The sequence below is a fragment of the Empidonax traillii genome, unplaced genomic scaffold (assembly GCF_003031625.1).
Source record: "Empidonax traillii isolate 1590-97213 ecotype Southwest subspecies unplaced genomic scaffold, ASM303162v1 scaffold2031:size41818, whole genome shotgun sequence".
NCBI lineage: Eukaryota > Metazoa > Chordata > Aves > Passeriformes > Tyrannidae > Empidonax > Empidonax traillii.
The window spans coordinates 8,720-19,944 of record NW_020957224.1 but is presented as its reverse complement, the minus strand read 5'-3'; the positions used below and the strand labels follow the sequence as shown (position 1 = coordinate 19,944).

Sequence of the window (11,225 nt, the reverse complement as noted above, 5' to 3'; positions counted from 1 at the left end):
ACAGTGCAGTGAATTTTCCCCTGGACCACCGGGGGCTCCCACGTGCTGAAGTGGTAAGTGGCTGAACATAGCTTGCTGATGGGAAGTAGAGAATAAACCTTTTTTTTCTCTTTGCTTGTGTGCATGCAAACTTTTGCTTTAGTAAACTGCCTTATCTCAATCTATGAGTTGTTTTCCATCTTATTCTCTCTCCCCTGTCCAGTTGGGAAGGGGAGTGGTAGAGCGGCTTGGTGGGCACCTGGTGTCCAGCCAAGGTCAACCCACCACACCCTTGCAAGATGCTTTTTCCAAGGTCTATGCACAGTTCTTAGGAGGAAGTAATCTTGCTGAGAGTCCCTCACACATACTGTACTCCCCCTTTTGGATTTCTGCATATTAAAAACCATCATTTTTTTCCTTTTTTTTAACGAAGTGAGATGCAACAGCTTTTCAACTTTAAAACTCAAACTTTTTAACAGATTCTTCTGGAAGCCTAAAACACGAGTCACCCTTATTTCAATTCAGATTTTTCTGAGTTGTAGAAAGCACAATAATGGTGAAATGCCAATATTTTTCCACTATATTTGAATTTTTAAAAACCCATCCTTTCTTCCAAAAAAAGTGTTTACACAGAAAGAAATATTGATTCTCAGACTTGCTCTCATGCCAATTTCATTCAGAGTTAATTTGCATGGTCAAATTTGAAATTGTTTAAAGGAAAAACTCACCAACAGTAGATCTAGCAGAACCTATTACAGGACTCAAAGATCAGCCTCTTAGTCCATGAATGCTATCTATTGTTTAAGAATGGCAAAACCTTAAATGCCAACAGAGAGGCTCAGTCATTAAAAGATAAGAAATTGCTCTTCATCTGCATTAACTCAAAAATCCTGGCATTCTCTTGAATTAAGGAGCCCAGGATTATGACTGCTCAGGTCATTGAGGAGATTCTCAGTAGCACTCATGAAGTTTAGATTGAACCTGTATTTTCAGGTATAAATTAACACCACAGAAAGCATTCAGAATAACATAACTTATATTGTGCTTAGCTCCAATGGAGCTCACAATACTTGTATCCAAGTATCACCAGTAAGATCTCAACTCCCTAATCTTTCTTGAGAAGAAAAGCAAGCCTGACAGTATTTTAATGCACATGACATTTGAGTTCAGCAGAGAGAATTGACTCTCTATTGCACAACCGATCTGTTTGTAACTTCATGGCATTATTATGTATTCACTGAACATTTTCTTTACCAATTTAGCTATTTACCAATTTCAGAGCCAGTGATGTGGATGGTTAAAAAATAACAACAAAACCCTGCATTATTTAAATGGCAGACTACTGTATTCTTAAATGTGGCATTTCAATTTTCAGACCGCGCACAAGCAAACTGTTGGCTGTTATACTACATGCATTGATAGAAGGTTAAGAGCCAAATTATGTATAACCTTCGTACGTGAAGACCACATTAACTGTCACTAAAAATTTTAGAGCATCTCTATTGGCAAAGTTATTTTTCAGACTGGTTGAAAATCAGTCCCAATAAAAAGTAATGTTGAGACAGTAACCAACGCTACAGCTGAAGTGTCCAAATACAATAAGACTAAGGGGAACACAGGCTACCTGTAAGACTCTTTTGCATCAATACATACAGACTTTTTCAAAAGTAAAGTCAAAAGTTTTTTCATGCTTATGTCCTGATACTCAAGTTCAAGCATCAAATTAAACCTCTTAGCTTTTGACTGTGTGCAGAGGACATTCATGCAATGAATTTCCAGTAATGTTTTTTGATACCTTGTAATAATTTCTAACTACATGTTCATTCCCTAAATTTTGAGGATATTCACAATGTAATGTCAAGTGCACTAAAATGGCTTTCTAGTAAAAAAAAGAATTTGAGTACTTTGCCAGTTCCAAGAAGAAGGATTGCAGATGGCATGTGAACTTACCACTGCAACAGAGCTGGGAGTCCTACTCAGACTCACAGTTCCACTGCATCTGTTAAGATCACAACATTTCATTAACCCACAAGTAGCATAGCTAACCTTGTCCTTATCTCTATAGAGAATGTTTTTCTCTTGTACTTGGAAACCGTTTCCCACAAACCAAAGTTGTTTCTATTTAAAGGAAAATCGCAATGTGGCAGGTACACATTGCACCTAATTGCAGCAAAAGGACAGCTCAAACGTTTTAATGTCATAAATCGAATTTAGCATCAAGCAGATGATACATGCTATGAAATAAGAATAAACGTCATTGTTCCTCAGCATGGTTTGTGCACTCCCACATCTTGCATCACAGGCAAAATTGGGCCTTAGTGTAATCATCACTAAATAATCAAGTTCTTCTGTGCACTACAATAGGACCTCTTCACTGCAAGCATCTCATGGTTAAGACCAAGAGCTCAAATATAAAAGAGCCTAGTGACACAAAGTACCCTAAAGTGGTTTCAGGCCTCTGCAATGGAAGTCAGAAATCTAAGCAGATCTGAAAATACCACGTGGTGCCTTTCTGGGTCACAAGATCCTTTTATGACATAAAAAAAGAATATAACCTGGGGGATTTATTGTGTAAGTTTGGGAGGGTTTGGGAGGTGGGGAGAAACCTATCCCAAAACTCAATGAAATAGTCTTTGACAGGCTTTAAATTCATCTTTAATTTCCCAGCAAAGTGTAAATATAGTAAATAAAAAGGCACAAAACTATGAAAGCTAGAAGTCTGACTAACTACTAAATTGGTAAAATACTTTTAGATCTCTATTAAAAGTTTACTACACAATAATTAAAAGAGACTATGCTTTTCACAGACTTTCTAATAATAAACATTTGCACTTTGTGCAACCTGCTTCCTAGCAATATGTGGGAAAAATGCCAGTTCTCATGGTGACAGAATCATTCACCATAACCAAGTCAGTTAAAACAGTTACTTGTAAAATTCATCTAGCAAACATTAGTTCAGCAACTTAAGACTAATTATTGCAGTTTTCCTTTCAATGTTCTTGCCCTACGGAAGCTGATATTTATCTCCAAAAAAACCCAAACTTCTAACACATGAGGCAAAAAGGCATGTAATCCAGTAAAAATTGGGAAGCAAAAAAGTTTATTTTTATGTGATTTTATTTTTGATTGCCATATGATGATATGATGATGGTTCTATGGTATAATATGCTGCAATAATTCTTCACACAAAACTTGTCCACAGCACTTGGGCTAATAAAATAACAAAGACTCAGCAGACAAAAATCTTGAAGAATTAATCTTTCTTTTGCTAATAAAATGATGAGAAGGCCCATATAATTTGCTGCCTCCTATCTTAAAACAGATGTTTCAGAAAATTAAAAATATAGAAATTATAGATCCTTGTGACATAGCAAAAAGGTAACCGCTTTGTTTAAGATGTTGAAAATGTAGGTGTGGATATAGCTTGGGCACTTGTGTAAACAAATTCATATTTATATCTTAAAATATGTAACCAGTTGCAATCTGCAAAAACTTACAATAAGGCTAAGCAGGTTTGTCATGCACTGAAACATAGAGCTGAAAGCACAGCATAAGTGCAATAATGAACAGGGCCTTATTGTAACACAGGCAAGAGGTATGCCATGTTATTTCTAACACAGTTGCAAAGCTGTGGTCTTAAGATATTAAAGCAAAGCTGGCCATTTATCTTAAGAATGTATTTATTAGATTATCACCATCTAATGGGATTTGACAGCACTGATAGTAACTCACATAGGCTTACAATGAAAAAGATCTGAAAATTCCAGGATTCAAAGATAGTCCTTCCTCCAATTTACCATTTTTATGCTTTGTTGGTGTGCAAAAGTGAATTGAAACCTCAGAACAGATTTTAAAATTTGCCCATGTCTTGTTAATACACTGCAGTCTTCAAATTTACACAGAGCTGCAGTTCTCCTGTTTTTTTCTCAAGTGTCACTCATCTAATTTAGCATGACAGCTGAGAAACGATGTCAGATGTGTTACAGTTCAGTTTAAAAAACATCCTCTACCTGGTATCTCTGCAGTGATTGTCTTGCTGCTCCTTGAAACTTCATCATCATCTGATGAACCCGTGCTTGAGTCACACGTCAGGTCACTATCACTGGTACTGCTGTCCTGCAGCAGGTTGTACTTCTTGCGAGCAGCTGCCTCCCGTTTCTGTCTCAAGAGCCGGATTCTTTCTTTGTGCTTTTGGCTTCGATGACCCTTTGCTTTGGTAATTCTACCATTCTGTTTATTACTAGACTGTCTGTTTTTCTTGGCAGCCATTGTTGAAGTTTCACTTTCAGACCTGGATCTCCTGGATTTCCTCCCAACTGCAGCACCAGACACTGCAGAAAGGTGTCCCCCTACAGCAGCTTGAGCTTGACAAGGTTCATTCTCTTCTGTGGAAGACAATGTATCAGAGTCAGCCAAATGCCCACTGGAAGAAGGCGAAAGCATGCAATGGTTAGAAGAGTCACTCTCATAAACTCGACCATCCGTTGGCTTATCACTCTCTGTAGATGCCAGTTGAAACTCTGAAGAGTCTCGCCTCAGTTCCATCAGTAAGCAAGGCATTGAAGAGAGCACCACAGAGTCTGCTGCAGTGTGCACATTGTCTTTCTGAGTTTGTGTCCCAAGTTCTATAGATCCACATTCATGAGGAGCAGTCTCTTGCTTTTCAGAAGTCTTTGGTGGAAGTTCTGAATCAACAAGTTCTGCTTTTCCCACTGCCTCCATCTTCATTTCAAAACACCAAGGTCCTCCTGGTCTCAAAGCATGGAGCACATGGTCTGGAAGACTGGGTGAACTAGATATGGTCTTCAGCAATACAGCAGCCTGCACAAGAATAGAAGAGTAAGAATAATTTACCCAAATAACTCAGTCCTGCTCTTCACAGTATTACCTAAACAACTCATTGCTTTCAGTTACAGACAGTATGGTTCATAGAATCCTAGAATGCTTTGGGATGGAAGGGACCTTAAAGGTCATCTTGTTCCAAGCCCCCTTCCATGGGCAGGGACACCTTCCACTAGACCAGGTTGCTCAAAGCACCATCCAACCGGGCCTTGAACACTGTCAGGGATGGGACATTCCTTGGGCAACCCATTCCAGTGCCTCACCACTCTCATAGGGAAGAATTTCTTCCTAATATCTAATCTAAACCTGCCCGATGTCAATTTGAAGCCATCGCACCTTTTCCTATCCTTCCATGCCCTTGTGAAAAGTCCCTCTCCAGCTCTCTTGTAGCCCCTTTAGGTGCTGGAGGGTGCTCTAAGGTCTCCCCAGGGCCTTCTCTTCTCCAAGCTGAACAGCTCCAACTCTCTCAGCCTGTCTTCATAGGAGAGTACAGTACTGGGTTTTTTTCATTTTCTTTTTTCTAGTGAAGTCATTGTGTTACACCAAACTATTATTACTTTTACACACTCATTAAAGATGGTACTGGAGTCACATTAAATTTGATTATTATAGTGAGGTAAATCAAAACAGATCAGAAAATAAAAATATTTCTAAAGTCTTACTTTATAAAATTTAATATATTATAAGCAACATATGCTAAACTTCTTTACCTAGAACTTTAAATTTACTTTAATGCAGAATTTTAGTCCTTATGAACAACAACAGCCTGAAATTCCTAGACTTGGTAGTCATCCACCTGGACAAACCAGAATATAGTTCAGTTTCCATATGTATGAGAAATCTACTTTTGATGAACAGGACCTCAACCTTATAAATTATATCACAGAGTTTTAACGGCAATTTGCAAAACTTACAGTATAATCGTGACATAGGGGAAATATTGTCACTTTTAGCCCAGAGAGCAAAGAACAGAGCTTGACAAGAAGCTAAAGGGCAGCCAAAGTGAACTAGAGACTCTTTTTTTCACAAATGTCCTACTGAAACAGAGCAGGGCCCTGAAGGAGTTAACTCAGAATGTAAGTTCTGGGTAAAGAACTAAAGGAATCAGAATTCAAGGCTAGTGGAAGACAACACCTGGCCAAAGAATGCTAACACACTAACACAAAGAACATAAAGTAAGAACACAGGGAAACAAAGAACACCAAAAATGCTAACACATATACCTAAATAGACATAAGGAAGGGTTCCTTATGGAATAAGTGGCAAAATAGGGGTATGAATCCAAAATCTTACAAAATTCACCATCAGGAAGACAGCCAACTAAGAAAGTTGAAAAGTTCAAAGCGAGGAAGACTTCTGGAATGGGACCCCCTGAGGATGAAGAAACAGGAACAACCCCCGAAACAGCACCCCAAAAGGACAACTCTGCCCAGACTCCGCCCAGGCTCTGCCTGCTATGAATATTATAATGAAATGTTGCAATAATATGAATATGCATGCAAAATATGATGTAATCTCTCACAAAACTGTATAAATACCTGACTTTATAGTGATAACTTCGGGTTAGTTTTGTCCAGCACGAGTTGGCTAGCCCCCAACATTGCCTAAAATAAATACCTTTTGCTGCTTAAAGACTCAAAACTGTCTCTGAGCAGTTTTCAATGTGTCTTTTCGGGCATCACTACTTGGAAATATCATCTACATTGCAGCTCCCAAAGGGACTATAAGAATACCTGTACTTGCCTTTCCATCTCTCTGGCCTATCAGCCAGGAAAAATGTCTCATCTACACATTGCCACTTTGCTAACGGTCTAATAATGTTTTTATAAGATTTTTTTATTAAGTAGGAACTTCAACTACTCAAACTATGCTGGTTTGATCCCTCATACAGCAATCAATTTTCAGTGAGATGGCAGCACAGGGACTAGTAATTTCACAACACTATATCTGGTCTACATTGATGTGTTTCTGTGTGCGTGGAAAAACTACTTGGTCTGGTGAGGTTTGTACTCTTCAGGTCCCTTGAACTGGCTATTTAGACATCAAAAATTCGAGTATTAGTATGTATATAAAATAGAACTTTGCCTTTACCTCAGTGGAAAAAAGTCTACTGTGACAAACAGACTGATGCAAGGAACAACGCAGTTTGGAGGAAAATATCTATGCCAAGAAAAGCCTTATCTCAAAGAAAGAAAAAAATTTACTTATTAGTTCTACTTGAGACATTTATAGATCACAGAGAGGAAAAGAGTATACTGAAAAATTCACATTCCTTTCTTGCCACTCCCTTTTCTAGTAACATACTAGAAAAGGTAATCTCAAGGTGATGATAAAGACCAGTTTTTTACTTAAATGAGAACACAGCACTGAAAAATAAGTTGTGATGCTTACAGACACAGACAGATACTTAATTAGACATTTCTTAGAAATGTCATTCTGCTTTTACTGATGCATCAATACTGCACGGATTTGAAAAGGCAATTCTGTAAAAACTTCTGTGCTAGATTTTTTTAAAAGAAATTATTTTATTTTCCAGCCACACATAGAACACACCAGCATGCAGAAGCCATTAAACATCCAACTGTACCACTGTCTGGGAAATATTTTTTAAATAGTGGACTCATTTGTGAAACCATATGATTTGTACACTATAAAACCTGCACTTCCGCTGAAGAAATTCAGAAGGATTTTGAAGGTCAGATTAGCAGACAGTCCAGCCTCTCTCACTGTCACCAACAGGGATGGGCTTTATTCCCCTAGTCTTTTACCACCCTAATTGTGAGTGCACAGTCATGTTCCCTCCTTTGCACCAGAACTGGTTCATTCTTTCATGAGTAGAATTATTTCAATAAGCCAACAGAAAACAAAATGAGAAAATAAATGAAATTTTCTGCAAGAGCTGGCAGGAAGGAGGGAAGGGAGAGATTGATAAAAAAACCTACCTGCTGTTTGATCTCATCACACCTTAAACTCACAGGTTCTGACTAGACACAGGAGAGAGTACTGAGTGTTTTTTTCACAGCACTGTTTGCTCTGAGACTTCTGAAGATAAAAATTATTACAAAATAAAAAAAAAATTCAGAAGTGTTAGTAGCTTCCTAAAGTACAACTATCATGTAATATATACTACTGCCCAAAGTTATATAGAAGATAGCATACATGCCCTTCAGTAATTCAATAATTGGCCACTCATACATACTTTATAATATTTTTGTTTGGTTTGCTCTCAGTAAACACTCTTCTTTATAATTGTATATCCTCCAATGTCAGAAGGAAATTAGTTTGATCCAAACAAATTATAAAGCCTGTGTTATAGGTTTGAAAAGAGATGTTGGAATTTTTTCCCTATATCAGTTACTGGGCAGTGTGCACTTACAGTGAAAGCCCCTCTTTTCCCCCCCCCCGCATCCCTTTTTCCAGGGTGGGGGGAGGCAGGAAGGGGGAAGGAGGGGGGTTGCGCTCACAGGGGCATGGGAGTGGGGGAAGTTTCTCTATAAAACTGGCCAGCACCACACCTCAGAGCGTTTTGTTTGTGGGCCTTCCTGCCCTGTTGCCTGATAGAGTGGGCAGCCACCCTTGGTTTCTCCTGTTTGGCCACCCTCTCCTTTTCCCCAAGGAGAAGCTTTTCTCCCCGCCTGACACTGCCATCAGGGAGTGACCTGGAGAGCCCCTTGCCAACCGTCTGTGAGCGAGGTATTTTGTCCCAGGCCACGGTGCTGCATTGTCACGAGCATCTTCCTGCAGCAACTATCTGACCAAGGACCGTGCCATAGCCCTGGGACCAGCAGGAAAAAACCCTTCATTGTTGGCCGTGGAGCCACCATTGCTCACATGGCTGTGAGCAGTTGTTGACCCTCTGGGAAAAGCCCACTCTCAGCCCCCTGATTGTCACAGCGGCCCCCACCTGGGGAAGTAGGACTTTGTTTTTGAAAGTTTTAGCTGCAGCACTGTTGCTTACTTGGGTTTGTTATATATATATATATGTTAATAAAGAGCTGTTATTTTCCTTTTCCACACCTTTCACGCGAAGCCTCTTAATTCCAAAGTTATAATAACTTGGCGGGAGGAGTTTGTTTCCTTTTCCTTTGTTTTTTCCTAACCCACCCTCCTTAGCAAACATTTCTGTCTTGCTAAACTAAGCCTATGTTAAAGGAGAAGCCACTGCCTGAGCATTCTCACACCATTAAAAGAGTCACACACACACCACCCAAGATTTTAACTGCTAGGACCAGAGTCCCTTCACAATGAGCAGCTTCAGTGAGCCTGTGGGAAATAAATGAGACGGTTTTATTACAAGCAGGATTTCCATAGTATTGAGAAGCCTTTTTGTGATCAGGAAGGGGGTGTCCTACAATTGCCTATGGCTGCAGCTCTGTTGCAGCCTTAATTTGTTATAGTTACTAATAGTTATAATCCTGTTACCGTTATAGTTACTGTGTGAAGGTGAATCGGGAAGCCTATAAGACAATGAGACCAGACAGGGCTCATTCCCAAGGGACCATGCAGCCGGGACAGGGAAACAATCTGATAGGTTGGATAAGACAACCAATGGACTGGTGAAGGAAGGTGTGAGCCAGCCCTGAGAGACCCAATCGAGTTCAAGACGGCTGTATCACCTTTTAAGGAAATAAAGGAGCAAAGCTCACCATGGCAGGAACGAGAGAGTGGTTATGTAAATCAAGAAACCTTAAAAAGGCTCGTCCCTCCCATTTTGAGGTGTGCTCAGACTTGGTCACAAGGCCAGTGCACCCAGCGCACTGAAATTAAAGTTCTTTGTTTCACTTTATTTGGCCATCTTCCAAAGTTTAATTAGAGATGTTTCTTACAAGCCGACAGGGGCCCCCTTTTGACTCCTCACTCCCACTCTCACATGCACACTCACTCTTGGGCATGCTTCCTCCTTCAGGCTCAATCCTAGGTTTCCCATAGCAGAGTATCAGATGTCAGATTTATAAAAAATAATTTAAGAGTGGTACAGTAGCAGGTCATCTTTAGCTGGGTGCCTCGGGAGGGGGACCCAGAACAAAGAAATCCCCAGGGCAATTATACCCTTATGACTTGTACCTGCCCCTCATGTGCTCTTCATGTACCCCTTGGTCCAATACTACTTTTTGGTCTGAGATCTTCTAACACCTTATTGGGTTCTTTGTCTTTGTCCATGCAGGCAGGCCATTAACTGTTCAAATCTTATGGAGTTGCAGCTTCTGCTGACTGTTGTAGTCTCTTGATCTGGTGCACCTGCTCACTGGTAGAGCATAGGAAACTAAAAAAGCTCTAGACTAAGGATAAACATTACTTAGCAATAAATAAAACATCAGTGTGTTATCAATATTCTTCTCATACTAAAGACAAAACACAGCACTGTACCAGTTATTAGGAAAATTATTAATTAACTTAATTTCAGCCAAAAACATCTCTAGGTATAAGTTCACAGCTTGCGGCCTAGGGCTTCAGCAAATCCAGCTACTCATACTAAACAAGTAAAGCTAAGCAAACAACATGCTAAATCACACAGTATTATAACTCTATGTAACTCATTCTACTGAAAACCTACTCATTGAAACTAAACAGTTAATATCTCTCAACAGCCCAAAATACTTAATAAAAACCATTGCTCCCTAACCTTAATTGTACATTGTCATTTTAGGTGTTATTGAACTGAATAATGATAAAGAATGCCTAGCTTATATGATGTAAACCAGTTTTTTTTCAGAAGCTGTGGATATGACAGACTCTTACTTCAGAAGCACTAAGTTTTTCATAGCAGTTTGCTGCTAAAAGTCACTTTATTACTAACACATTTCTTCCTAATCAGAGTCCAACAGACCGCTTCTTTTCCTTGCTTACGACTGTATCACCTTCTTATGCCAGTTCTAGCAACTGTTTAAATGAAAAAAAATATTTAGCAGAAAATTTTTCTTTTAATGTCCTTAGTGCTCAAAGAAAACAGTTTGAACAACCTACTTCCTCACACCACTAGCCACTCATTCACAAGCTGTAATTTTCAAAAAAAACTCAAAAAGTATATCTACATTATTGCAGAAAAAAACATAATGTACATTCTTTAAGCTTTTGTGACTACATGATGATAAGTTAAAGAAAAGTTAAACTGCACTGCTGCATGTAAGACTATATAGGCTCATACTTACATAAACAATTATTTCCATCACCAGTGGATTACATTATACATTTACCCAACACAACTGAGCATAGATAGAATAAATCAGAGATGTGAGAGACATAATGACAAAATGCTAAAAAAAAAACAAAAAATGAGGCTAATAAGATTATGTAAAACAGCTGACTATTTTTAAAAATGTAAACACATAGGCAAGCTCATCATCATCATGGTTAGGCTTCGCGAACGAAGATTTGAGAGGGGCTCTACCCACGCTTGCTACAAG

General features: G+C 39.1%; 1 protein-coding gene across 1 annotated transcript in view; it reads right to left on the bottom strand.

Annotated features, from left to right (window-relative positions):
• Positions 1 to 4,707, bottom strand: part of LOC114071466 (uncharacterized protein C18orf25-like) — a gene marked incomplete at its 3' end in the record, with an annotated part of 24,037 nt that extends 19,330 nt beyond the window's left edge. Inside the window, exon 1 of the mRNA XM_027909299.1 lies at positions 3,990 to 4,707. Coding sequence (XP_027765100.1) covers positions 3,990 to 4,707 — 718 coding nt within the window. The remainder of the gene's footprint in view (positions 1 to 3,989) is intronic.
• Between the last annotated feature and the right edge of the window lie 6,518 nt (positions 4,708 to 11,225).